The sequence below is a fragment of the Oryctolagus cuniculus genome, chromosome 4, assembly GCF_051225735.1.
Source record: "Oryctolagus cuniculus isolate XC-2025 breed Fujian yellow rabbit chromosome 4, ASM5122573v1, whole genome shotgun sequence".
Lineage (NCBI taxonomy): Eukaryota > Metazoa > Chordata > Mammalia > Lagomorpha > Leporidae > Oryctolagus > Oryctolagus cuniculus.
The window spans coordinates 76182668-76210239 of record NC_142870.1 but is presented as its reverse complement, the minus strand read 5'-3'; the positions used below and the strand labels follow the sequence as shown (position 1 = coordinate 76210239).

Genomic DNA, 27572 nt, shown 5'->3' with positions numbered 1-27572 from the left:
CAAATGGCCACAACCAGGGCTGGGCTGGGCCAGATGGAAGCCAGGAGACTGGAACTCCATTCAGGTCTCCCACGTGGGTGTCAAGGGCCCAGCGGGTATCAGGGGCATATGGGTGTCAGGGGCCTAGGCATTTGTTCCATCTTCCACTGCTTTCCCAGCTATTAGGGAACAGCCAGTACTTGAATCGGTGGCACTCATAGGGGATGCCAGTGTCTCATGCATCTGCTTAGCTTTGTGCCACAACACTGGCCCCTCAAACTTTTTTTTTTTTTTTATTTGACAGGTAGAGTCATAGAGAGAGAGAGAAAGGTCTTCCTTCTGTTGGTTCATTTCCCAAATGGCCACTACGGCCAATGCTGAGCTGATCCGAAGCCAGGAGCCAGGTTCTTCTTCCTGGTCTCTCATGCAGGTGCAGGGGCCCAAGCACTTGGGCCATCCTCCACTGCACTCCCAGGCCACAGCAGAGAGCTGGACTGGAAGAGGAGCAACTGGGACTAGAACCTGGTGCCCATATGGGATGCTGGCGCCGCAGGTGGAGGATTAACCAAGTGAGCCATGGCGCTGGCCCCAGCCCCTCAAACTTTGAAAAGCATTTTATTCAAAGATGGCTATAAACAAAGCAGGTACTTTCATACTCTAGCTTTGAGGACGCACAGGAATATTAGATGTGTGCAAATGGTTCTGCTCCAACACATTTATTAACTGACTATTACCATAGTCTCAGACCAGAGCAGTCCAGCATTCTGGGCTCAGAGGCAAACACGGACTCCAGTCACATGGGGAACAGACCTGCTCTCACCAAGTCACATGTATTTACCCACAACCACCGTGCCTGTCCTTCCTCTCACATACACAAGTGCCTTAGGGAACCCTCACTTGGATTCCAGATAACCACAGAACCCCAGTACAGCTCAGCATCCAAAGAAATTTCTCATGCTTCTTTTGTCACTTGTCACTTCTCCTTTTGATCCAAATTATTTGGGTTTCTGCTGTGTTTTCTTAACAATAAACTCTCTGAGGCCAGGAAACATGTGGGCCAATGTCAGATGCCCCATAGCAGGTTGCATAACAAGCGTTCTTCAAAAAGGTCATGGAAAATGGAATTACAAGGTAAGTTTACTTTAGCATGCACAAAAAAACTTGAAATTGAAGGTTAGTGATTTTTTATAACATTTTCCATGAAATTTTTTAAGCTCCTCATAATTTACTGCTTAATAAGGTGTTTGAATAAACGTGGAAACACAAAAGAATGTGCCCAGAATAAAGTCACGGCAAGCTTCTGACATTTGTGGCAGGCCTCCTGGCCTCTCGCTAGGAGACCCACACAGCCTTGGAACCCCTGAGCAGGTCGGGACAGGGGGCTGGGGGTTGGGAATGGGTGGGAAAATGGGAGCCCAAAGGGTTTGAGGTAGCAATGAAAAGACTGGAGCTAATGAACTTGGGTGTGGGTGCAGATCTTCAGATTGCCCAGCCCTGGGCACCCCTTCTCGCCTCCCACCACAGCACATGAGTGGATTTGGGATTTCCTGGGATTTGGGGATCTAGTCCAGACCACAGGACCGTTTCTAGGGAGAGGGTAGCCAGTGCACTCTCCATGGACTGAACTGTACTCAGGGCTTAGAGGGGGTGCATGTCCTTTCCTGAGAAATGCTAGTCCCCTGTGGCCACAGCAGCAGGTCTCTGGGAGAGGCAGGCTCACAAGGCATCGTTGACCAATGGTGGTGTCCACATGGGGGCTCGGAGGGCTGTGGGCCTGGCTGCCCTGTTGAGGCCTAGCCCAAAAGCAGCCGCTCAGTCATCTGTGGTGCTGAACAGCTCCCGCATGAGGGGGGTGGCGAAGGGGTGTGTGTCCTGGATCCGCAGCAGCCGCTGTGTGTGCTGGGCGTTGATAGTACGAAGCTCAGTGAGGACAGCCATGATCTTCAGGAACAGGAAGCTGTGGGCCGGCCGGGGCACAGGTCAAGGATGCAGCCACCCTCTCCCAGCCCACCACCCGGGGACCGCCTTGAGGCTGGCCAAGAGACACGGCTTGACTGAACACCTTAAGCTTCCCTTTCAGCATGGGGGTTCAAGTGGCAGCCATACTCTCCCTACTCCCACCCCACCGCAGGGCTGGAATCCTGGCACAAAGGGACCTCAGTGGGAAAATCCAGACACTGAGGCACAAACAATGCAGAGGTAGTTGTGTGGTGAGCAGTGGGGCAGGCAGCAGCTCACTGCCTTGGTTAAAATCCAGGGGCCAGGTCCAAGCAGAGCAGACGTGCAGGTCGAGCACTGCAGGCTAAAATCCCTGCCTGGCTCCAGCTCTGAACCTAGCGTGGAAGACACACCACACCTGTCAGCTCCCCCAAGATGAAAAAGAAGACATCTCCAGCCTAGGGGCTCCACCCTGGGGAGGCCTGAGCAATTACAAACACTGCCGCTCCAGCAGCCCAGGACACTGGGCCAACACAAAAGCTGCTGCAGGCCAGGTAAGGGTTTCAGTGGTAAGTTCACCCCGTGCTGACCTTGGTGTCAATCCTTATGGCCTTGGGCTCAAAGCAGGCCAAGCTCATTCTTGGGTCTATTGACAACAGACTAGGCACTAGGTAGGCCCCAGACTAAGCACTTAGGACCACTGATGGTGTGAAGTGTCTGGGAGTTGAGATCACACACTGAGGAGTTTCCCACCCGCTGTGCAGGTGCGCTTCCTGCCTGGTCAGCAGTCATGGAGAGTTGTACTTGGCACTTGCTTTGGCAGCTCTACCACCTGCAGAGCCTTGGGCAGCAGCTTGCGCCTCGCCCCCTTGCAGGATGGTGGTGGTGTCCACCTCCTGGCAGTGTTTGGAGGATTAAAGATGATGTGGTCCATGCAAAATGCTTCTGATCGATTGACTATGATCGATTTATTTATGATTAGCAGTATTAGTGTGACCATTCCTATCATAGTGGGGTTCCAGCTATTGCTAGAAGACTCTGCCAAAAGACCCCAAAGAATATCTGACTCTTTCCACCTCTTGATGACCACACTAGTAGGGAAGGCGCCGCGCAGAGAAACATCCTAGCAATCAGACACAGCCCCTGGCCCGCCCTAGTTTTCCCCAGGACTTGGCTGGCACTGGGGCTGAGTGGGCAGAAAGCCTCAGGGGAGGTCACAGTCTCCAGACTGCTCTCCCAGAGAGCCCTAGGCAGACAGAGCCCCAGGGAGAAGCCCCTCCATACCCACCCCACACCCTTCCTCCCTCTCTGCTTGTGCTCACCGGTGGGTGGGCTGCGGCCGACTGCACTCGATGTAGGCTTTCAGGGTGATGGCGAATCGCTCCTGAAGCTGGTCCACCACTTCACGCTGCACCACACCTGGGCGGTCTGGCGGGGAGGGGAAAGCAGTGTGGGGCCAGCCAGGCAGTGGAGCCCAGAGCAGGAGCCGCCAGCTAACCAGGTGCCAGAGCAGGAGTCACCAGGCGGGAAGGGAGGGAGGACTTGGGCCTTGCCTCAACCCCCCTTCCCCGGCCCAGGGAGAAACCGGCCAGAGTTCCCATGCTGGCTGTGCAGGGAGTGTGGAGCAAGGGCTGGCGGCTGGCACCTTTCTTGAGGAGGGCAGATCAAGCTGAGGGTGCCAGCAGCCCGGGGAGGCCATCACCTGGGGAGAAAAGGGAGATGGCCTGCATCAGCACGTACTCCTCCTTGTGCAGCTGCAGCTTCTTCAGCATGTAGTGGAATTTCAGCAAGGGATCCACAAGAAGTTGCTGGAAGCCTCCTGAGTATGGATGCAGGAAGGAGGGGCAGCTTTTCAGGATGCAGAGCCAACACCCAGCCTTCCCTCACCAAGGCCCATCGCCCGGTCTTCCTGCCCTTGGTCCCAGACCCCAAAGACCCTGGCAGGGGGCCCTTCCTGCCCCAGCTGTTGGCTTTCCCTCCCCCAGCCAGGGCAGGCAGGCATCCTGCAGGCACCTTCAGGGTCTTCCACGCAGTAGGACAGCCGACCACACTCCCAAGTGCCAGTCTCTGCGTTGAACACGGTGTTGAATCTCAGGAGGCACAGCTCGAGGGTGGCTCCCTTGAGCAAGGAGATCTGGTCCTCGATGGGCAAGTCCCTGGCAGCAGGGAGGGGGAGGGGATGACAGCTCCCAGGGAGGCTGCCCAGAGGATGGCTCCAGGGCTCATCCCCACAACACAGAATATGCATTGGGGGCGGGGTCAGGGAGGTGAGGTAGGATGGGCGCCAGTCCCTGGGGATTGATGCAGCTGCAGATGCTTCCTGGTTGCCTCCCATCTCTCTCCCTCACAGTCCTCTCCTGCGACCTTCACTGCTCACTCACTCAGTCTGGCATCCAAGTTCCAGGCAGCCTGGCCCATCTGCTCCAAATACCCACCCAGCCACTGACCTACCCCTGACAGCTCAGCGCTGGCCTCACCTGTTCTACCTCACTTCCCACCACCCTTGGAATGATGGCTCTGGCCGCCTCACTGCAGTAAACACCCTGCTAGTTCTTCAGGCCAAGCTATGTCTTTGGTCCTGCCATGAATCTTTCCAAGCACAGAGTCCTCCCGCAGGTGCCACTCCCTTGGCAGGAGCTCCATGTGGCTTGCCGCCCATGCTTCCTGCTGTCTCTGTTGGATTTAACAGGTGCATGCTCCTATTTCTGCAGCCTGGAGGTGTTGAGCCCCACTCCCAGTGCCTAGCCATGATGCTGCATAATAAGCCTCCATGGTCAGCCTTCCTATCCGTCCACCCCTGAAGCCATCATTCCTGACACGCAGGAGTCTCTGGGAGCCTGGGAGGGACGGCCTGCAGCGCCACCTCTCAGGAAAGCCCCACCCCGGTTATGGTCTCCTGAGAACTTCATGCCCTGTGCTCCTCACACCCAACCTTGTTTTAGGTCCATAAAACTGAGCTATAAAAGCCAGGGTGTTGACCTTATTCTTCTGTGTCTTCCCAGTGTATGGATCAGGACCTGGTAGGGAGCTGACTCTGAAGTTTGCATTCTGTGATTTTCAAATCTGCCATCTACCACTGATTAGCTGGGACCTTGTTCAAGTTTCTTAACCTTGGTAAAGCTCGGTTTCTATCTGTAGAAGGAAGGTGACAGTGAAGCCTAGGGTCTGTGTGCTCGAAACTGATGGGCACCAGGCAAGCCTTTACCCTAAGACACCTGTCAAGATGCCCGCTGAAGCTTCCCCATCACAAATCTGAGTACCTGGGTTGTCAGATGCCTGGCTCCAGCTCCTGACTCCAGCTTCCTGCTAACGCAGACCATGGGAAGCAGCAGAGATGGCTCAGGTAGCTGGGTTCCTGCTACCCACTTGAGAGATCTACACTGAAATCCTGGCTCCTAGCTTCAGCCCAGCTGAGTTCCAGCACTTGTGGAAATACTGAGTATAAACCAGTGGATAGGAGCTCTCCATCTCTTCCTCTCTCCCCCTCCTCCTCCGTGTGTGTGTGTGTGTGTGTGTTCCAGCCTCTCAAATAAACACATTTAAAAAAATATTGGAGAAGCAACAAACGACCTCTTCCCCTGGCATTACCCTGTGGATCAACATGTATCCACAGGGATCTGCCAATGCTCAAATTGCTAAGTAGCCTTCTGCCCTTGCTGCCTTGATCGAAGCTGCTGCAACCTGAACCCACTCCAGCCTGTTGCCACCCTCACCCCAATAAACCAGCCTTTCCTGTCACCCACAGGGCCACAAGGGGACCTGTGGGCTCCTGGAACACACACAACCTGCCGATGAAATCAGGGAGTCCTTGCATGTTGACTCAGCCCTGTGTGATCAGGCTGAGGAAGTCAAGGTGGCCAACCCTTGGGCTGACACACAGCACCACCCCAGCCCTAGCAGACTGCATCTCATGGATAGGAGCTTCCCAGGCCTCCTGCTGACCCAGCAGTCCCACGCTTGTGCGCTCCACACCTGGCCCCAGGGAGACCCAGCCGTTTGGCCCTCAGGACCACCCACCACCCCCCAGAGCCTTCTCAACCTTCTCTTGGAAGCAGCCTGCTGGAGCCCCGCACCTGTCCCTCGCTCTCTACCCACATTCTTCACTCTCTGGACTTCCTACCAACTCATTCTTTGCTCTAGAACGGCTGACGTGAGATTCCTGCCCTTACAAGGGAAGGAAACGCTAGGGAAAGGGGTTACTATCTGAAGTCCTCCACGGGCCATGCGCTCGTGTGCTCCTCAGACATTTTCTCACGTTATACACCAGCCCTGGAAGAAGGCATTACTGGGGAGGCGGAGATGCAGCTGCATTACATGGCAGGCCTACGGGCACAAAGCTAACGGGACCTGGAGCCAGGCCTCTATATTCTCCAGCAGCACTGGTGTCCTAGGGGCAGAGTTAAAGCAGGATCTTTTGCGCCCATGCCTCCCAAACTCAGGGGGCTCTACCCCAGGCCCTTGAGCCACTTGGTCATTTTTTGTTCTTCTCCACAACCCATTCCCCCAGCCTCATGTCCTACCTGAAGTAGGAGATGACTTTAGCAAAGTTGATGATGCCTTTGAACATGTAGGTTGACATGTCAGCCAAGTGGGGCAGCAGAGAAAAGAGCTTTTTCCCACTTCTGTCAGCTGGGGGCGTATAGTTCCAGACGCTGCCGTCTTCCCCCCGCAGCTGCAGAGAGAGCTTCATGGTGCCCAGCTCTTCTTGGATCTGTCTCCACCTGCCAGCCTCTTCCTCCGTTAGGGCCTGCAGAGATTCTGGAATCTCACAGCCACTGCCAAGCACCTCCGGCAGCTGGGACACAGCCAGGAGGTGGAGAGAAGAGAGACAGCATGTGTTTCCTAGGCCCCCACACGGGCCCCAGCCAGCCAGCCACAGCCCAAGAGGATGCTCGGCTGCTGGTGCTTATTCCTGCATACAGGCGCGTGAACTCAAGCCCCCACACATTTCTCCTCTCTGGCCTTTTCCCAAATGGTGCTTTCGGGATTTAGGCAGTTGCGGTCACGCACAACCCTGCCCAGTGGGAATAAAAGGTGAGAGGGTGTCCACCCATTCTACGTCCCCAGCATCCCAGACACTGAGCTCAGACAACCCAAAGAGGGTTTGGGGAGCTACAAACTGAGAGAGCAGACCTGAGGCCCGTGGGCTAACCTGGGTCTCTGAGATAGCTGAGTACAGGGGGTGGGAGACTTCTGGGAGAACAGACGGGGCTAATGAACACCAGCTCACATGATCACACACACACACACACACACACACACGCACATGCAACAGGTCTTGACCCTACGTAGACAGAGCTCTGAATGCCAGCAGCCCATGGAGCCTCTTAGCTCTTCCTCCATCTCTCGCTCATATCCAATCCCTACCTGCTGCAGACAGAGAGAGAAGCCATTCTCACAATGAGCCAGTCTTGGACCACCTGGGGGTCTTGCCCCTCCCCGGAGTTTCAACTGAGCTGGTCTGCTTGGATTTGCATTTCTAACAAGCCCCAGGGGATGCTGATGTTGCTGACCCAGGGACCACACCTGCAGGAGACTTGGCAATGAGACTGGAGCTTTGAGGAGTGAACCCAGAAGCGGAGCCAGCCCAGAGACCTCCTACCCGAAAATTCTTGAAATGGGAGAAGGTGGTGTCAAAGGTTTTCATCTGAGCGTCCATCAGCTCCTCGATTATCATCCGCTGCTCTCCCGTCAGCCCTTGCATTCCCGGCGGCTGAGCCTCCATCCGTTCTCTCTTCTTCCTCTTGATCAGAGCCCGTCTCTGTGCCACGGCCACATCGGACATGATCACTGCGGGGACATCCGAGCAGGCTCAGCTCCCGGGGGAGCCCCTGCAGAGCCCTCTCAAGGCTACAGAATACGTTAGGTGAAAGGGAGAGTGCTGACCGCAAGGAGCTCCCCCTTGTCCACACTTGGGGTGGTGGGCACGGGATCTGTGGGTTCCTCTGGAGAAACACCTGTGTGAGGGCAGAGGTGAGGCGGGGCTGCGGTGCTGCCCCCTGCAGTGGATTTGTGACCACACTGTGGGGCCCTGGGAGAGTGCAGGCTTCCACTTAAAAGGCACTGGGTTTACAGGAAGCTTTTGCCATTGACCATGACCTCACACAAGCTCCTTAGCCTCGCCTGCCTTAGCCGCGTGCCCTGCACACTGGAGCAAGGATGCTTGTGGTGCTGTTAGGATGAGAAGGCGCACGCAGGGGACCAAAGAGAGTGCCTCCACACATGTTCAGTAAATGGCCCTGAGAGGATTATTTTCTCGTGAATGACGCAGAGACCCCCGAGGGCTCTGAGTCTACAAGACCCTGGAGAGCTGGGACTACTGCCTAGCAAGGAACAGCAACTCTGCTGTTTCCTCTATACCTGGAGGAGGCCACTCGTGTGTGCAAAGCCCAGCTGCTGGGGTGCTTGGAGTGGGCAGATCCGCACACACAATCCTTACTCTCAGCCGGCTGCAGGCCAGGCTCCCTGCCTACGTGGCTAGAGAACCGGACCCCTAAGAGAGGCTGCCTGGGGCGGGGCCGTGAGTTTACAGACCAACACAGCCCTGGTGACTCTAGCCCTCCCCTCACCGTCCCCACCGCCTCCCTGTTGCCCACCCCAGCCTGACTCTCAAGAGCCACCTGGAGGGGCCGGGCTGTGGCGCAGTGGGTTAATGCCCTGGCCTGAAGCACCGGCATCCCATATGGGCGCCGGTTTGAGACCTGGCTGCTCCGTTTCCGATCCAGCTCTCTGCTGTGGCCTGGGAAAGCAGTAGAAGATGACCCAAGTCCTTGGGCCCCTGCGTGTGCATAGGAGACCCAGAAGATGTTCCTGGCTCCTGGCTTTGGATCAGCACAGCTCCGGCCATTGTGGCCAATTGGGGAGTGAACCAGCAGATGAAAGACCTCTCTCTCTGCCTCACCTCTCTCTGCATAACTCTGACTTTCAAATAAATAAATAAATCTTAAAAAAAAAAAAAAAAAAGTCACCCGGAGGCAGAAATGCGAGTATACTAATGTGGAACAGGCAGCACAGACCACCCCATGTCGCCTGCCTGCCGGCAAAACAGTTCCCCTACACAGAGATAGCATCTGAAAGACTGGGGGCCATCCCTCCTTATCCGCGCCTCCCCTTCCTCATTTGGTTGTAGCACCAGGATGAGGATTATGAAGAGGCGGAAAGCCCACCACGCCTCCCAGAGAGCGAGCTACAAGCCCTCCAGCACCCTTCGCATGCGCGTGGCTGCCTCTGGCCCATGCAGCAATCTCCCACGCGCCCCTGGGTTCTCCGGGAACGTGGGTGCACGTGCCACACCCTGTGCACAGGTGTCCCTGGGCGCGCCTGCGCGGGGCACGCCTGACTTCCCCCACCCGCCCGCTCTGGGGACCCGCTGCTCACTCTCCTTCTTCATGCCGCTCTCCAGGCACTTGCGCAGCCGGCAGGCCTGGCACTGGCGCCGGGTCTTCCGGGTGATCTCGCAGGCGCCCTTCCGGAAGGGGCATCTCAGCCGGGCGTTGCGTTTCACGGTCCTCCTGCGGGAGAGCGGGAGCAACGGGGTAGGGGCTGCCGCGGGGCTCCCAGGCCGCGCCCTCCTCTCTTCTGGGCTGCCACGCGAAGGTTGGGGTTCTTCCCTGGGGTTCCAGGACTCAGCTAGAGGAAGGAGAACGGGGAAAGGGGTCTGCCCTGCAACTCTCCCACAGGAAGCCCCTGGGCCACTCTCTGGGCCGCTTAGCCCCAGGCCCCAGATCCCTGTCCCCTGCCCCTGCCATCCCCCCTCCTTCACACCCTTGCAGTGTTTCCATGGAGATTGGCCTCTGCCCAGATTTCTCCTTCTTGGACAAGGAGGCCGGAGGAAACTGAGGCCAGGAGCATGGACGCACAGGAGGCCGCCTTGCCCTACAATCCCACTTCTGGATTCCGGGGTGGGTGGATGGGTGGCCAGGAGCAGCCAGAGGAACTGGTTATCCATGCGGAGGCTTTTCTCCCTCGGAGGACAGGGTGGGTTCTCCTGGTGGTGGGAGGAGGCAGAGAGCCTGAGCCCCTGGCTCTGTGCTCCCTTAAGGGGAGCCAGTGATGATGTCAGAGCTGTCCAGTAAGATGGCGGAAGAGAGACATGGAAAGCACCGAGCCAATGAACTCAGACTTCCTGTTAAGAGCGGCAACACATTTTCCTCATTGTGAAGCTAGCGGAAGGCTCCGTGCTGGGGCTGGGACTTTTCAGTCCTTAATCTTCTGGTCCTTCCTATCAGTAGGGGGGCTTATTTTATTATCTTTTTCACTTATTTTCTGCCGTTCTAACAAGCATCCCCCTAAATGTACATGAATACTCACGCGGTGCATTTTTGAATTCTGTACTTTCACTGACTGACCGTCTGGTTTTTTTCAAGAATGCATGAAAAGATGAAAGAGGGATCGTCATGGAAGGGCACCTTCCCCGAGTAGAGCGGGAAGACCGAGGATGAGGGATTTCTCTGAGATGCAAATGGCTTGGCTCCGGCGAGACTAATGAGAAGCCTTTGGCTGGGCCACCACTCCACACTCAGCCTGGGGACGGATCAAGTGGAGGTCCTGCGGCATTGCCCCGCAGGCTCATGGTCGACCCAGAGAGAGGGACCCAGTGTGCCGATGGTGGCAGGTGGGTGAGAGGCAGAGGGGTAACTACCTGAAAAAGCCCTTGCAGCCTTCACATGTCAGGACGTTGAAGTGGTAACCATTGGCCTTGTCCCCGCATACACGGCAAGTCTGGGGCCCTTCCTCCTCATCTGCACTGATGGTGGGCTTTCCACCCATGGAGTCTGCTTCATCACAGCGCGCAAGGCCAGCTTGTTTCCCACTGCCTTCAGATAGCACCTCCAGGTTGGTTTCTGGGCCTCTTGGGCTAGAAGCAAACAAACAAAACAGCCACATGGAATGAAATGGTTGTACAGTGACAGGCTGACCTTGGAACCCTCTGTTGCCTGTGTGTGTGTGTGTATGTGTGTGGCATTTCAGTCTGATGCTGCAACCAAGAGCTGACGGCTCATGGAATGAATATGAGCGGGGGCTGATGTTATCAAAAAAGATGTGACCGAGACATTCTGTGTACAACAGTAGGGCCTAGGAGAGGACATAGGAAAAAGAGCATGGGGGAGAAGGGTAGGAAGGGAGGGGGAAGGGAGGACATGAGGCTGTCTTGTTTGGATCAGGGAGGGGATTCTTGAGTGGGTTGGGGTTAGGAAGCTGTGAGTTGGTCAGAGGGAGCAGCTTGTGGGACAGACGACTTACGCAAGGTGATTTCTGGGATAGAGGAGATCCAGGGAGGTCGGTGCCTCAGGTGTGGTAGGGCCCAAGATCCCAGAGAGAGCTGGAAAAAGTGGGCTTTCCCCTGAGGAACCAAGCAGCTGGGAGCCAGAACCACAGTGCAGGAGAAAATGGCCTGTGCCCTGGCAGAGCCGGGGCTTAAGTGGATTTCGAAGAACTCGTGCCGGTCATTACTCAGGATGTCCTCCCTGGCTGAGATTCTGCACGGGACCTGCACCGAGGACGATGAGTGGAAGCTGGAGCCTGTCCCGTTCACTTCACCCCTCAAAACTCTCTCCAGGCACTGATTGTTAAGGCCAACCACACCACCGATGATGCTGCCTCTTCCAAAGCCCACATAAAACTGGGAGTGAAATTTCAGGACATACACTTCTACTTCTAATACCATGACAGATGATGGATGCCTGACAGTTCCACCTATGAAGTGACTAAGAAATTAATCTGTCCCTGAGCTTGGCCCTCCAGAAATCAGAATAAAATAGGCTGACTGGAAACTCGAACTGAACAGGTACGCAGGGGCTCGCCCCGATTTTTCTGATCAGAATGCTTGCAGACAAACAAGTATACTTGGAGTGTTCACAAAATCCTCAACCCTCGAATCTGATTTCAAGTGCTCTGGAGTTGGTCGCTGCCCTGGACACTCAGCGAAGTGGATGCCAGTCCTCATCCCACTTTCCAGCTGGGCACCAACAATCACACACATAATTCCCGAGAAATGCAGGTGAACACAAATCATGAGTCAAAGATGAACCCAGCACCATGAGCACGAACCAGCAAAAACAACTAACAGTAGAATGAGACCACAGAGTATGTTTAAATGAAGATGCTGAAGACATTAAGTAAAGATGCAAAGACCATAAAACTACCTGAGCAGATCCGGAAAAAGGAAAAAAATGACTATCAAAATGAGCAATAACTGGGTGGTGAATGGCTCACCTGCCAATAAGACCCACAAAATCATTTGGTCTGGCCCTGCCAAGGCAACGACAGGCAGCACATGAAATTATAAATCTATAGCAGGCTCATTTTTAAGATGATAATTTTGTATGGCCTACAAATGATGTAAATATCCCAATGGCTCTTGGCAGAAAAAAGCTTCCCTACCCTATAAAATAATAATGACAATGTCTTGGGAGTTAGAAAAATCTAAATACAACTAAAGTAAGCATCAAGGGATGTCAGGAAGTGGACAAAGTTTCTCTAAGGTTCTGTGTTATTCAAAGAAAAAAAGGAAATAACTTAGATTTTTATTAATAAGGTATGCTTATTTTTTAAAGATTTATTTATTTACTTGAAAGTCAGAATTACACACAGAGAGAAGGAGAGGCAGAGAGAGAAAGAGGTCTTCCATCTGTTGGTTCACTCCCCAAATGGCCGCAATGGCCAGAACTGTGCCAATCTAAAGCCAAGAGCCAGGAGCTTCTTCTGAGTTTCCCACGCGAGTGCAGGGGCCCAAGGACTTGGGCCATCTTCTACTGCTTTCCTAGGCCATAGCAGAGAGATGGATTGGAAGAAGAGCATCCAGGACTCGAACCGGTGGCCATATGGGATGCTGGAACTTCAGGCAGTGGCCTTACCCACTATGCAACAGCGCTATCCCCATTGATTAATAAAGTATGCGTCTTAAAGTGTCAAGGTAACCAGTAGAAATCTAGAAACAGAATGCATAACTTGGAAGCTAGTAGAAAGGGAGAAAAATGGAAGAAAAAATGCCTGAAAGGAGGCAGCTGGAGATAGAAAAAGAAACTGAAAAGGTGAGGCAGATATGAGAGACCTTAAGACATTCACTGATTCACTCCCCAGATGCCCACCAACAGTCAGGCCTGAGCTAGGCCAAAGCCAGGAACCAGAAGCCAGGAGCTTTATCCAGGTCTCCCAGACCCCTGGGCCAATCTTCACTGCTTTCCCAGGTGCATCAGCGGAGAGCTGAATCGGAAGTGGAGCAGCTGGGACTAAACCACATGGATGCTGGTGGTGCGGGTGGTGGTTTATCCTGCTGTGCCACAATGCAGAGCAGATTAGCATTCAGTGTAGACAGATGTGCACCAAGTGCGGAAGGGTGTACTGGGGAGTCATCTCATTGAAAACAGGAATGATGTGGCTTACAGAAAACTGTTGAGAGGATTAGAGGGGTCACCCAGACGGAGCAGCAACCCTTCTCCTCTCTATGGAGTGCTTCTCTGCCTGCCTCCATGCTGGGTAATGGAAACGAGGAGTCCTCATTTTCCCGATTAAAAACAAAGACAACAGAAAAAAAAAAACATTAAAAAAAAGAAACCAAAACCTTTTAAAATCCAGGAATAGAATGACTCTTTCCAGTGTAAGACAATCTTTCTTACCAACAGCCTATAACATACTCTGTGAAGAAACACTGGAGTTATCTTCAGTGGAATCAGAGAAAAAATAAAACATCTGCTTTAAGAATATTGCAAATAATTAGTCAGGGAGTGACCTAATTCAGTGAGATATGAGACCAGTAAAAAATAAGATACAGCTCTTACAAATCAGGTACAATTAACATTAGGTAGAAACTGTAAGAAAATCAGCTGAAAACTCAGAAAATTAGTTAGTGTTCAATAAAAAGATAGGATACAGAATAAATACGTAAGAACCAGGGGCCAGCGCTGTGGTGTTGCCGGTTAAAACTGCGTCCCATATGGGCGCTGGTTTGAGTCCTGGCTGCTCTGCTTCTGATCCAGCTCCCTGAGCCCCTGCATCCACACGGGAGACCTGGAGGAAGCTCCTGGCTCCTGGCTTCAACCTGTCCCAGCCCCAGTCATTGTGGCCATTTGGAGAGTGAACCATTGGATGGAAGACCTCTTCCTCTCTCTCTCTCTCTCTCTCTCTCTCTCTCTCTCCCCCTCTCTCTCTCCCTCTCTCTCTCTCCCTCTCTCTCTCTCTCTCCCTCTCTCTCTCTCTCTCTCTGCCTCTCCTCTCTCTGTGTTACTCTGACTTTCAAATAAATAAATAAATCTTTAAAAAAAAAGAATCAGAAAAACCAATCCTAATATTCATATGGAAACACAAAAGACTCTCAAGGCCCAAAGCAGTCTTGACCAGAAAAAACAAAGCTGCAGGCATCATAATACCTGGTTTCAAGATGTACTGCACGATTGTAACCAAAGCAGCATGGTACTGACGTGAAAATAGACACAGACACAAAGACCACTGAAACTGAACAACACAAATAAATGCATCCACCTACAACCAACTTAACTGTGACTGAGGTCCTAGAAGCATTCTCTGGAGAAAGAAGAGTATGTTTAATAAGTTGTACTGGGAAAACTGGGTTTCCACGTGCAGAAGTTTGAAAACAGACCCCCTACCTTACACCCCCTACAAAAATCCAATCAAAAGTGATCAAAGACCTCAAAGTAAGATCTGAAATTATGAAACTACTAGAGGAAAACACAGGGTAAACACTCCAGATCATTGGCGATGAATTTTTTGGATAAAACCCCAAAAACACAGTCAATAAAAGCAAAAATAGACAAATGAGACTATATCTAACTAAGAAGCTTCTGCACCACAAAGGAAATAATCAACAGAGTGAAAAGACAACTGGAAGAATGGGAGAAAATATTTGCGAACCATGCATCTGATGAAGGATTAATATACAGAATCTATAAGAAGCTCAAGAAATTCAACAGGACAAACTATGTAGTTAAGACATTTTTCAAAAGAAGAAATATAAATGGCCAATGAACACATGAAAAAATGCACAGTAAAACTAACCATGAGGGATATGTAAATAAAAAAAATAAAAACCACTAGGAAGTATCATCTCACTCCAGTTAGAATGCCTATTATCAAAAAGTAAAAAAAAAAAAAAAAAAAAAAAAAAGGTGGGGGCCTGTGTTGTGGTGTAGGGGATAAAGCCATGGCCTGCAGTGCTGGCATCACTTAGGGGCACTGGTTTGAGTTTTGGCTGCTCCTCTTCTGATCCAGCTCTCTGCTTATGGCCTGGGAAAGCAGAGGAAGATGGCCCAAGTGCTTGGGCCCCTGCACCCATGTGGGAGACCCAGAGGAAGCTCCTGGCTCCTGGCTTCAGATCAGTCCAGCTCCAGCTCCTGCTACCATTTGGAGAGTGAACCAACAGATGGAAGACCTTTCTCTTTGTCTCTCCCTCTGTCTTTTAACTCTGCCTCTCAAGTAAATAAATCAAATCCTTCAAAGAATCCATGAACCGGGCTGGCGCTGTGGCATAGCAGTTAAAGCTGCTGCCTATAACACTAGCATCCCATATGAGCACAGGTTTGAATCCTGGCTGCTCCACTTCTGATATAGTTCTCTGCTAATGGCCTTGGAAAAGCAGTGGAAGATGGCCCAAGTGTGTGGGCCTCTGATATCTACATGGGAGACCTGGAAGAAGCTCCTGGCTTGGGTCTGGCCCAGCTCTGGCCATTGCAGCTGTCTCGGGGAGTGACTCAGCAGACGGAATATCTCTCTCATTTCTCCTCCTCTCTCTGTAACTTTGAGTTTCAAACAAATAAATACATCTTTTAAAAAATGTTTAAAAATACAATGCTGGCAAGGGTGTGGAGAAAGAATTTTTTTAAAGATTTATTTATGGGGTCAGCACTGTGGCACAGTGGGTTAAAGCCCTGGCCTGAAGCGCCGGCATCCCATATGGGCTCCGGTTTGAGTCCTGCTGCTTCTCTTCTGATCCAGCTCTCTACTGTGGCCTGGAAAAGCAGTGGAAGATGGTCCAAGTCCTTGGGCCCCTGCACCCACGTGGGAGATCTGGAAGAAGCTCTTGGCTCCTGGCTTTGGATTGGCGCAGCTCCGGCCGTTGCGGCCATCTGCGGAGTGAACCAGTGGATGGAAGACCTCTCTCTGTGTCTCTACCTCTCTCTGTAACTCTGCCTTTCAAATAAATAAAATAAATCTTTTTTTAAAAAGATTTATTTTATTTTAAAATTTATTTTATTTAAAAAGATTTTACTTATTTGAAAGGCAGAGTTACAGAGAAGCAGAGGCAGAGACTTTCCATCGGCTGGTTCACTCCCCAGATGAACTCAATGGCCAGAGCTGGGCCAGTCCGAAGCCTGGAACCAGGAGATATCTCAACTACTTCAGCTTATGCAATTCTGATTGAAAAATCAAAGTGGAACACAGTTTTTACTCAGTTGGTGCCATATTTTGTGCTCAGACCAGCTGCAAACAAGAGCAGGGAATTAGCTGGAAATTTATTTATTTATTTATTTATTTATTTATTTATTTATTTTTTGACAGGCAGAGTGGACAGTGAGAGAGAGAGAGAGACAGAGAGAAAGGTCTTCCTTTGCCGTTGGTTCACCCTCCAATGGCTGCCGCGGCCGGCGCACTGCGACTGGCGCACCGCGCTGATCCGATGGCAGGAGCCAGGTACTTACCCTGGTCTCCCATGGGGTGCAGGGCCCAAGTACTTGGGCCATCCTCCACTGCACTCCCTGGCCACAGCAGAGAGCTGGCCTGGAAGAGGGGCAACCGAGACAGAATCTGGTGCCCCGACCAGGACTAGAACCTGGTGTGCCGGCGCCACAAGGCGGAAGATTAGCCTAGTGAGCCGCGGCGCCGGCCCGGAAATTTTTAAAAATTTATTTTATTTGTTGGAAACGCAGAGTGATGGGGTGGGGGCAGGGGGAGAGACACAGAGAACCTCTGCTGGTTCACTCCCAAATAGCTGCAACAGGTAGGACTGGGCCTGGCAGAAGCCAGGAGCCTAGAACTCCATCTGGGTCTCCACGTGGGTAGCAGGGTCCCAAGTCCTTGGACCATCCACCATTGCTATCCCAGGCACGCTAGCAGGGAGCTGGACTGGAAGCAGAGCAGCGAGAATTCAAACTGGTGCTCTGATATGGGACGCTGGCGCCACAGGCAGCAGCTACTCCACTGTACCACAACACCGGCCCCAGAGGAAATTTTCAACAAGTAGCATCAAAATCCTGAAGCATTTCTTCAAAGAACTGCTAACGTGAAATGAAATATGGCTTCACAGTACAATCCTTGAAGACGAAGTACAATCAAAGCAATGGCTGCCCGGAGGTGAAAGTGATCCAGCCAAAGCAAAAGTGGACCGGTCACGAGCAAGCGTCGTGGCAATAGTTTAGGTTTTTTGTTTGTTTGTTATTGTTTTTGTCTTTTTGGATGCTCAAGACATGTTTGTTAACTTTCTGGAAGGCCAAAGGATGATAACATCTGTTTGTTGTAAGAAAATTTTGAGAAAATTAGCCAGAAAAGCACACAGGAGATCCAGGCATACAAGGGGACTTCAAAAAGTTCATAGAATTGTGCTTTGTGAAAACACTGTGCATGGGTTTCAGGGTGTTTTTTTTTTTTTTTTCACCAAAACAAACTTATGCTTTAATTCCATTTTTCCATAAACTTTAGAAGTATTCTCAGGTATGTATGTATATGGATGAATTTGCAAGTGCATGTGTGTTTGCAGCTACTTCACCTGCTGAGGAGCCTCATAGCATCTCTTAAAGGAAAAGGGATGTCCTTCATGAATAGCTCCATACAGACACGGGAATAACCATTTCCCAATGGAAAACCATTTCCCACTTGGTCCCCAGCCTCCTGGAAGTTAAAGGACTTGGATTTTCCTCCTTGGAGACGAAAGAGGCCTTGTCTCGATGGCACTGTCACAGGGCCAGGCCTTGGCCCCTACCACGGGAGCTGGACTTATTCACTCTTCCTACTAACTTCCCTGGGGCTCGGTGTCCTCATGATAGGACAGAAGCTGCTGGAAGAGGCCACCGCGGCTTCCGGCATGAAGAGGAAGACAAGGGCGGGGGATGTTAGCGCACACAGGTGCCGCAGGGTGAGAAGTGAAGGAGAGGAGGCTGCTGAGGGCCCTGAAGGCACCTGCCACCCAGAGGCCGCCCCGGGGGAGAAAGTGTGGTCCCCAGGGAAGACAAGCCTGCACCTGGGAGAAAGAAAGAAGGGGAGTGGTGCACCTGCAGATGACAATGGAGGAGAGTCCTGGAGAAAAGGTGGGGTCAGTTTCCTCTAGGGAGGAGCAAGCCTCCCGGGGGTCAGAGGAGAGGAGAGGACAGGAAGCAGGTTGGAAGCAGGTTGGGGCTGGGGTAGGACGCCGGCTGGGGAAACTCAGGGCTGAAAGGAGGAGCGAGGGAAGGCTGCAGAGGCAGTGCTGACGGATGCGAACCAGATGGAATCCCCCTGCAGCTGGGCTCCCGGTGGGCTCCAGGAGGCTCAGCACAGGGCCTGTCGGGGCACCTGCCCTGGCGCTGGGAGAGGAGTCAGGAAGCAGCTCTGGGCTGCACATCGGGGCCTGCGGTTTCCTGTCGTCTGGAGGGTTGAGCCGGGAGACGCAGCACGCTCAGTACAGGCGCTTATGTGACCTGAGAGAATTCAGTGATGTAGAGCAGATCGCAACTACGGAGCAGAAAAAGCAGTCCCCAAACTGTGTGACTCTGTGTGCCTCTCCCCCTCCCCAGGCCCCGGCAGAAGGAACAACTGGAAAGAGGGGAATGACTAAAGGGAAGGGGCTGGGAAGAGACTTTGTGCCTTCAGGAAAATGAGAGGGCAGAGAGCGCTCAACCTTTGGAGCCAAATATTTAGAGACTGGAGGAGAGCACAAGTGAGCGGCGCTGCCCACTGCTCTGGGCCAATGGGCCAGGAATTAGGTATAAACAGGCAAGTGACTGTCTTCAGTGCAAAGAATAAACCTCCCGGGAGAAGCTCCAAGATACTGCTGGGTCTGTGAGTTTAGCAGCGACGGGTCAAGAAGAAGAACTGCCTACTATAGCCCGAAAAAGCAAAACGCTAGAAAGGGGATGAGCAACGGGTTGGAAGCCCTTGCCCGGGAGGAGAGAGAAAACCAAAGAAGTCAGTGTGTGTGGGGAGGGGAGGGGGGCCCGTGTAGAGCAGGTCAAGGGCAGAGTGAAAGGTCAAGGAACACCAAAGACAGCACCGGCAATGGGACTGGGGTGGCAGCTGAGACAAGAGGACCAGGTGGGGGCCCCTGGAGGAACCACAGGTGCTGCGCATGCTCCTTCAGGTAGCTCAAGGGAAGCAGGGCGGCTGCTGTCACCACCTCCTGAGCTGCTGTCACCGCTGACAAGAGTCCCTAAGACAGGCTGCCCAGCTGCAGTGCTGTGATGGCAAGCAAGGGAGAGACGGGGGTCAATCAGTGCGTGCCCGGGGGAATGAGTCAGGGGCCCTCGTCCTGACCTGCCCAGGCACCCGGAACCTGTCTGGCTCGGGACATCCCTGACAGCCTGTCTAGTCGCCCTTTGCCCCGTAAGGGACGCTCCAGGCTCACAGTTCTACCCCCCACTGGCCTGGGTGCTGATCCACCCCCGCCAGCCACTGCCTCCCCAGCTCCTGGAGTTTGCAAGGGAAATTTCAAGGAGTGCTTGGTTTAGTCCCTGTGTGGGCAGAGGTGGCCTTGGTCAGCTTAGGTGGGGGTCTTGAGCTTAAGCAAGTTAAGGACTCCTTTTTTTTTTTTTTTTTTTTTTTTACAAAGAACATGAAATTACACACACAGAAATAAGGTGCCGAGGAGAACGTATTCTTGAGATAAAGAACAAGAAAAGACATCGCAATAAATTATAAATATTAAAAAACCAACAAATTAAAAAAATCACAAAATCAAAGAAAACAGTGTAATGTTGTAATGAATTGCCTGATATGCCTCTAAGACATATATTTTTAAATTTTAAGTTCATAGCATTTATTTTATTTTATTTGAAAGAGATGGAGGGTGAGAAGAAGAGGTAGAGAAAGAGGAAGAGGAAAAGGAAGAAAAAGGAAGAGGAGGAGGAGAGATCTCCCAGCTGTTAGTTCACTCCCCAAATGCTTGCAATGGCCAGGGCTGGGCCAAGCGAAAGCCAGAAACCAGGATCTCAATTCAGGTTTCCCATGGGTGGCAGGAACCCGACTACTTGGGCTGTCACCTGCTGCCACCCAGGGTAACATTAGCAGGAAACAGGAGTCGGGAGCAGAGCCAGGAATCCAACATCCCAAGTGGCATCTTATTGCTAGGGCAAACGACCTGCTTCTGTATTTTGGATTGTGTCCTTGTAGTAGGCGGAACGATGACCCCAAAGATATCTGCTTCTGCATCCCAGCAATGCAGCTATGCTTCCTCATATGGCTAAAGGGTCTTTGCCCATGTGACCCAGCGACAGGGAGAGAATCCTGACTTCTCTTACTGGCTTTGAGGGCAGAAGAATGGAGCCATGAGCCAGGGAACAACACGGTAGCAGCCAGAAGCTGGAGCAGACCCAGAGACTGGTTGTCCCCGGAAACCCCTGGGAGCCCCTGGGAGCCCCCAGGAGGAAGCTGTCAATGGCTCGGCCTGCAGTGGGCTCAGCCCTGCTTCTCTGCCAGGCTGCGCCTCTTGGATCTCGCCTGAGTGGCGCTGGGCTTTCTTAGCAGGTGGCTGCCTATTTTTCTTCTGATGGCTCTGATCATGGGCTTTGGTGAGAGGAGAACGGGTGGGTCGCAAGGTGGGTGTCCAGGATCTGGGATTTTGACCAGAAGTCCATCACACAAGTTCTTCTTAAGGACAGGGTTCAAGGAACGCTTTTCAGAAGGAAAGGTGCTACTCCCTGTCCCCGACAAAGGAACCAGCGTATCGGAGAAACTGCCAGACTTGTGAGCAGTTCTATGAGTGCACACCCGGTGCTTCCTCCTCCGGGCCTGGATAGGAGGCTCTTACAAACCCTGGCTGGACCCCCCCCCCACCGGGAGGAGGCTGCTCTGGAGCCCCTCATCCCCCCCCCCAGCCACAGCTGCCTCTGGGGGCCTCTGGGTGGACCCAGGCCAGGTACCGGGACAAAGGATCCCCAGGTGTTCTGGGACCTGCAAGGGGTGGCACAGTTGCCCTCTCCTGAGAGACAAGGGATCCTCTGACCCAATCAGGGCCTCTCTTAGTGACTCTGAATGTCAGACAGGCAGACAGAGTCAAATCAAAGAGTCAAATGGTTGGCCAGCTGCCCATGGTGCTTCCACATTCGAAGGCATGCAAACGTGGCTGCAAGGAATCAGAAAAGAGGCGAACCGTAAGCTGCTCCCTTTCCTCCTGTGCCGTGGCATTTAAATCCCCACTCCTTGACGGTGTGGGCTGGAGTCCGGCATGCCCAGGGACACTCACACGCCTGTCACACCAGCCACTCCCGTGGAGGACCTCCTGTGGAAATCCGGAGACTGGTCAGAAACCCAGGCCTGGGCGGGGAAGGGCTGTTTGCAGGCCTGAGTGGACTGTCTTCCCATTGAAATCCCGCAACACCCCTTCGAAAAAACTGCACAGAATAAATCGTTTCTTTTGGCCACAAGGACCGTGGCATGTAGCTTTTTAATAAAGGAGCATCCCTTGCCAACACATACTACTCAGCATCACTGATGGGTAGGAGAACGCATCTAAAACCACAAAGAAATGTTGACACTCATTAGGACGGTTGCTATCACACAAACGGAAAACAGGTGTTAACAGGCAAGGATGTGGAGAAAGTGGAATTCTCGCGCCCTCTGGGAATAGAAATGGTGTCACCACTGCAGAAAACACTAAAAATAGAATTTCCATAGGATGCAGCAGCCCCTTTCTTGGTATCTGCCCGAAAGAATTGAGATGAGGGTCTTGACGAGAGGTCTGTTCACTCAAGTCCAGAGCAGCCTGAGTCCTGTGATCTTAGGAATAGAAACTACTGGAAACAGCAGGATTATTTTATATGTGTGTATCTACGCATATACATGATACTGCTGATTATCTTATATCACACACACACACACCCAGAGTCCCTGTATAAATAGCAGAACTGGCCAGAGGACAAAGCAAAGGAAAAGCAGACAATAGAAGGAGACTGGGATTCTAAGAAGTTGGCAAGTAAAGTTTATACAACTGTTTGTGTTGTTTAATGAAGGGAGTTATTTACTAACTCACATTTGCACAGGCTTTGTTGTTTGCAAAAGGATTTCAAAAATCCGGTTTTCCTGTCCAGGTAGCTGTGAGGTAGGCAGAGTGGGTTTGTCCCCCCAACGCAGGGAGCAGCACGGGGGAAGGGGGGGCTCTGGGGTGTGCCTGCATTCACAAAGGCAAGAAGCAACAGAAACCCTTTTCATTTCCCTTTATTCGGATTCTTCCAAAGAGTAAAACAGGTGTACTAAATAGGCTAACTTTTTATTGTAAAATCCGTGGGGATAAAGTGAGATCAGACATTTAAAATTCTTTTGAAATGGATCCAGCACTGGGAACAAGTCTCCTTCTAGTGGCCCTGCCATAGGGTGGGCCCCAGGGGAAGCTGAGCAATGATCACGTTTTATTAAGTCCCGTGAGAGGGACTGTGGCTGCACATGGAAGTTGGCCTCTGGGCCTCGTGCAATGTCACTGTCGGATCCAGCAGGTCCAGGGTTTATGAAAGACTCGGATCAGGGAGGAGAGCTGGCAGCAGCACAGGCAACAGGACACCCAGTACTCTCCACCAGTATTTCACAGGGCACAGGAACCTCTTGAGCTGCCTCTCACTAGCGCTGGTGTGGTGCTGCTGGTGCCAGGAGTTCTTTGTTTGTTTTGTTTTTTAAAATATTTATTTTTTAGGGGCAGGCGCTGTGGTACAGTGGGTTAAAGCCCTGGCCTGCAGTGCCAGCATCCCATATGGACACCAGTTCTAGTCCTAGCTGCTCTGCTTCCAATCCAGCTCTCTGCTATGGCCTGGAAAAGCAGTGGAAGATGGCTCAAGTCCTTGGGTCCCTGTACCTGTGTGGGAGACCTGGAAGAAGCTCCTGGCTCTTAGCTTCGGATTGGTTCATCTCTGGCCACTGCAGTCATTTGGGGAGTAAACCAGCGAATGGAAGACCTCTCTCTCTCTCTCTCTGGCTCTACCTCTCTCTGTAACTCTGCCTCTTAATAAATCTTTTTATTTATTTGAAAGGCAGAGTTACAGAGAGAGGCAGAGAGACAGAGCAAGAGAGAGATCTTCCATCCACTAGTTCACTCCCCAAATGGTCACAATGGCAGATACTGGCCAGGCTGAAGCCAGGAGCCAGGAGCTTCTTCTGGTTCTCCCATGTAGGTGCAGAGGCCCAAGGACTTGGGGCCATTTCTACTGCTCTCCCAGGCACATTAGCAGGGAGACGGATCCGAAGTGGAGTAGTCAGGACTTGACCAGCACTCATGTGGGATGACAGTGCTGCAGGCGGCCACGTAACCTGCTGCACCACAACACTGGTCCCTGGATTTTTACAGTTAGGCTGGTCATTTGGAATTCACAGAGACCCAGGGGAATTCTCTCCTACACTACATGAGGGATTTGGTGACAGCCCCTTGCCTCGGACTTCAGTTGGATTTTCTTCTGCCTGTTGGGTCAGTGTTTCATAGAAGTTCCAGAGATGTGGTGGGTGGATGAGCAGGTATTGGGGGCCGGGGAACTCTTCTCTGTCCCCTTCAAAGCACACCATCCAGAAGGCCCCCACTGGCAGGAGGGAGCCCACAAGCTGTTCTCACACCACATCCAGCGGTGCCCAAGGGGCTGATACCTGGAGTGGGAGGACAAGAGTCCGACAGCTCAGCCTGCAGGATGTGGCGTGGCGACCACACATCCCGTTCCCTGAGCTGACTGCTCTTCCAATGGCACAATCGTGAATCTCCTTTTCATGAGTCTTAGGGGCCTTTGGGTCATTTCTGCTGCCATCGCCCTTGTGCTGAGCCATCTAAGCAAGCAAGTCCAACAGTACTTTATACTTTGTGTGCCTGTGTGGGTGCAAACGTTGAAACCTTTACTCAGAATAGAGTTGATCTTCTGTATATGAAGATGATTAAAAATGAATCTTGATGAAGAATGGGATGGGAGAGGGAGCAGGAGATGGGATGGTTTGTGGGTGGGAGGGAGGTTATGGGGGGAAGAACCTCTAAAATCCAAAAGTTGTACTTTTGAAATTTATATTTATTAAATAAAGGTTTTCTATTAAAAATAAATAAATAAATAAGAAGAAGTCCACTAACTACAATGATAAAGGGAATCAAAATATTTCTGTCGCTCCCCGTCTTCGTGGAGGAACGACAGAGGACCCTGCGCTGTTCTTTCGTCTGCTCGGCCCTCCCCGGGTTTGCTGCTGGTTCTTCCCGGGTTGGCTACCATCCCTTCCACCTCCGTGGAAGGGCGGTTCCCCCTGCCACATTCCCCACTTCCGCGGGGGAGCAGCACACCGCCGGCCGGCTCTCTCGGGGGCTGCACAGGTGTTCCCTCAGATGTTCCCCTTAGATGTTCCTGGTGCATGCCGTCTCTCTCCTCCTTTATAGTCCTCCTCTGCCAATCCCAACTCGGCTGCCCACACGCCGAGTACGCTGCTCTCCTCCAATCAGGAGCAAGTCCTACAGTTTATTGGTTGAACTGGAGGCAGCTGTGTAGAAGCTGTTCTCTCCTCTCCCAGCGCCATATTGTGGGAGAGCAGATGCATAGAACAAGTCTTAATTCCAGTAACTTAGTCCAGTCCGGGTTGCTCCCCACAATTTCTCCCTAAGATATTGAGGATTGTTGAGCTAGACAGTTAAAATGCAGGGAAAAAAACCCTGCCTTGCCTTAGTTTGTCTAAAAGGACTAAAAATTACTAACATAATTTGAAAGACAGAGAGAGAGGGAGAAGGAGGGAGAGAAAAAGGGGGAGACAGAGAGGAGAGAGAGAGAGAGAGAGAGAGAGAGAGAGACATATCATTCATCTGCTGGTTCCCTCCTCAAATGGCTGCAACAGCCAGGGCTGGGCCGGATCAAAGCCAGGGGCCTGAAATCTCATCTGTCTCCCACAGGGGTGGCAGGGACCCACGGAGCTGGGCCCTCATCCTTTGCCCACCAAGTACAACAGCAGGAAGACTGATCAGCAGCAAAGAGAGGCTGGGGCTTGAGCCAGACGCGCTGTGTGGGATGTGGGTGTCCACAGTGGTGGCTTAACCCACGTGCCACAACTCTGCTCCTGGTGACAGCTTTCTGTCAGTTCCGGGAGAGCACAACAGGGCAGAGGAATCTGGGAACTGACGTTGCTTCTTCCTCCGGTTTCTCACCTTTGAAAGCCTGAAACTGCTCCTCTGCCTTCTCACTGCGGTAAGATGTAGGATTCTTTGTTAAGATACCATTTAAGACAGGGCTCAAGCTGCTGCTTGGAGACAGTTACTTTCCAGAGAGAACTGCTTTTCTCCTGTGTGATGCGTAACATTTGCTTGTTTTTCTCTTGTTAATCTGTCCTTTTTTACAGACGTGTCCCAACTATGAATTTGTGAGGGTTGAGGAAAACGTGTCTTTTTTGCCCCCTTCAAAAATAAGATGAGGGAAGTACTAATGTTGCAAAGCATTTAATAAAAACCAATAGTCAATCCTGACTTTAAAATTCTTGGGTAGCCAGGAGGAACAGAAGAGAGCCGCAGCTACCTAATGCGTGACAGCTACCAAACCCTTTTCCTGAGTTTCTTACTCCAGGGAGGAGCACTGGGACATGCACCGCCGGTGCCAGCACAGAGGTGTCCAGAGAAAAATCCCCCTGGTACAGAGCACCTACAACTACTACAGAACATTTTGAAGAATAGTGCTTTTAATGCAGGCTTCGGCTGGTGGGAGAGTAAGGGAGTCTCAGGGAGCCAAAATCTACAAGACCAAGTAAGGGAAGTTAGAAAGAAGAGGCAGCGATTGTCTTGGGGTCTCTACATTCCTGCAAGCCTGGATCCTGGGTGTTCCTGGGAGAACAGGGGACAAAGCCTGGGACCGAGGCGGGCGGCAGTGGAAGACTGGGGTTCTCAGCCGGGTGCCCCCAGAAGGGACACAGGGCAGTCCACGGCCTTTCTGCTTTGGCTCTGCAGGGAGCAGGACAAGGATTCCTAACAACAAGCCTGTCAGCAGGTAGGTTTGGGTTCAAATTCGAGCTACTCAGGAGGTCAGTCACCCCAAGTCACGGCTGTCCTAGTTGCTGCTGGCCCCCGGCCCCTGGCCCCTGGCAAAAGCAAACAGAAATTCTCTGGAGGGAAAAAGGTTTAACTCCAGCCTCAAAGACTAGCACAAAGAAGCTTTTAAGAAATAGGAGTGCACACTTTGTAAATTCACATTTATTAAATAAAAAAATAACTATATAACAAACAAAAAAAAAAGAAAAAAGAACTTAATACTTTACCCTTTTAGTATTTTTTATGTTCTACTTAAAACTATTGGTTGAACTCTGTAATTAATACACAATTACTCTTAGGTGTTTAATTAATGCTATAACTAGTACTCAAACAGTATTTTACACTTTGTGTTTCTGTGTGGGTGCAAACTGTTGAAATCTTTACTTAATATATGCTAAACTGATCTTCTGTATATAAAGAGAATTGAAAATGAATCTTGATATGAATGGAAGGGGAGAGGGCGTGGGAGAGGGGAGGGTTGTGGGTGGGAGGGAAGTTATGGAGGGGGGGAGCTATTATAATCCATAAGCTGTACTTTGGAAATTTATGTTCATTAAATAAAATAAAATAAAAAAAAAGAAATAGGAGTGCACAGCAAAAAGTAAAAAGGGATTTAAAATCGGGAACGTGGCAGGAATGCTCAGGATAGCTAAGTGTTTATGAACAGTACTCCCCAGAATTGTGCAGTGTACAACCCACACAACTGTATAAATCAGTGCTGAGGCTATCCTCTATCACAGCTATCACTTAGCATCGTGCTTGGGGCCTACAAAACGCAATGAGATACACACACACACACACACACACACACGTAATTAAGCTGTATGAAGATCAGAAAGGAAGGAATCAAATTCTCACTAGACATAGATAAATGATTGTCTATTTAGAAATTCCAAAGCAATCAACTGATAAACTTTTGGAAATAGGAGATTCTGTAAGGTAAGCAGACAAAATATCAAACACAAAGTAGATTTCTGATTAGATCAGGAAAATTCAATTAAAGACCCAAATATCTGGGACTGGCCCTGTGGAGGCAGGGATTTAGTGCCTGACAGAGGTGATACTTCAAACAAGTAAGGGAAAGATGGACATTTCAACAAGTGGCACTGGAATAATTCATTGAACTTGGTCCACCCTGGATGGACCAAGGCTCTATCTTTGTAAGTGATAAAAACCAGTGCAAGAAAGCAGTCACCTGTCGCTCTTCCTCTTCGTGGAGGAGCGACACTAAGCCCTGCCTAGGCTTCATATCCGAGTCACGGCACCATTATGTCGCTCCCCCTCTTCATGGAGGAACGACACCAAACCCTGCCTAGGCTTCATATCCGAGTCACGGCACCATTATGTCGCTCCCCCTCTTCGTGGAGGAACGACACAGGACCCTGCGCTGTTCTTTTGTCTGCTCGGCCCTCCCCGGGTTTGCTGCTGGTTCTTCCCGGGTTGGCTACTGTCCCTTCCACCTCCGTGGAAGGGCGGTTCCCCCTGGCCACTTTCCCCACTTCCG

General features: G+C 51.6%; 1 protein-coding gene across 2 annotated transcripts in view; it reads right to left on the bottom strand.

The window, feature by feature from the left end:
• Nucleotides 1-1388: 1388 nt before the first annotated feature.
• NR1I2 (nuclear receptor subfamily 1 group I member 2) overlaps nt 1389-27572 on the bottom strand; it is a 32042-nt gene continuing 5858 nt past the window's right edge. The window contains 8 exon segments of one of the 2 annotated variants that reach the window (NM_001082067.2): nt 1389-1936; nt 3240-3345; nt 3620-3736; nt 3931-4073; nt 6438-6712; nt 7520-7707; nt 9295-9428; nt 10559-10774. In NM_001082067.2, the coding sequence (NP_001075536.1) occupies nt 1792-1936; nt 3240-3345; nt 3620-3736; nt 3931-4073; nt 6438-6712; nt 7520-7707; nt 9295-9428; nt 10559-10686 (1236 nt within the window). In that variant the 5' untranslated portion in view covers nt 10687-10774 and the 3' untranslated portion in view covers nt 1389-1791. 2 annotated transcript variants of the gene reach the window in all.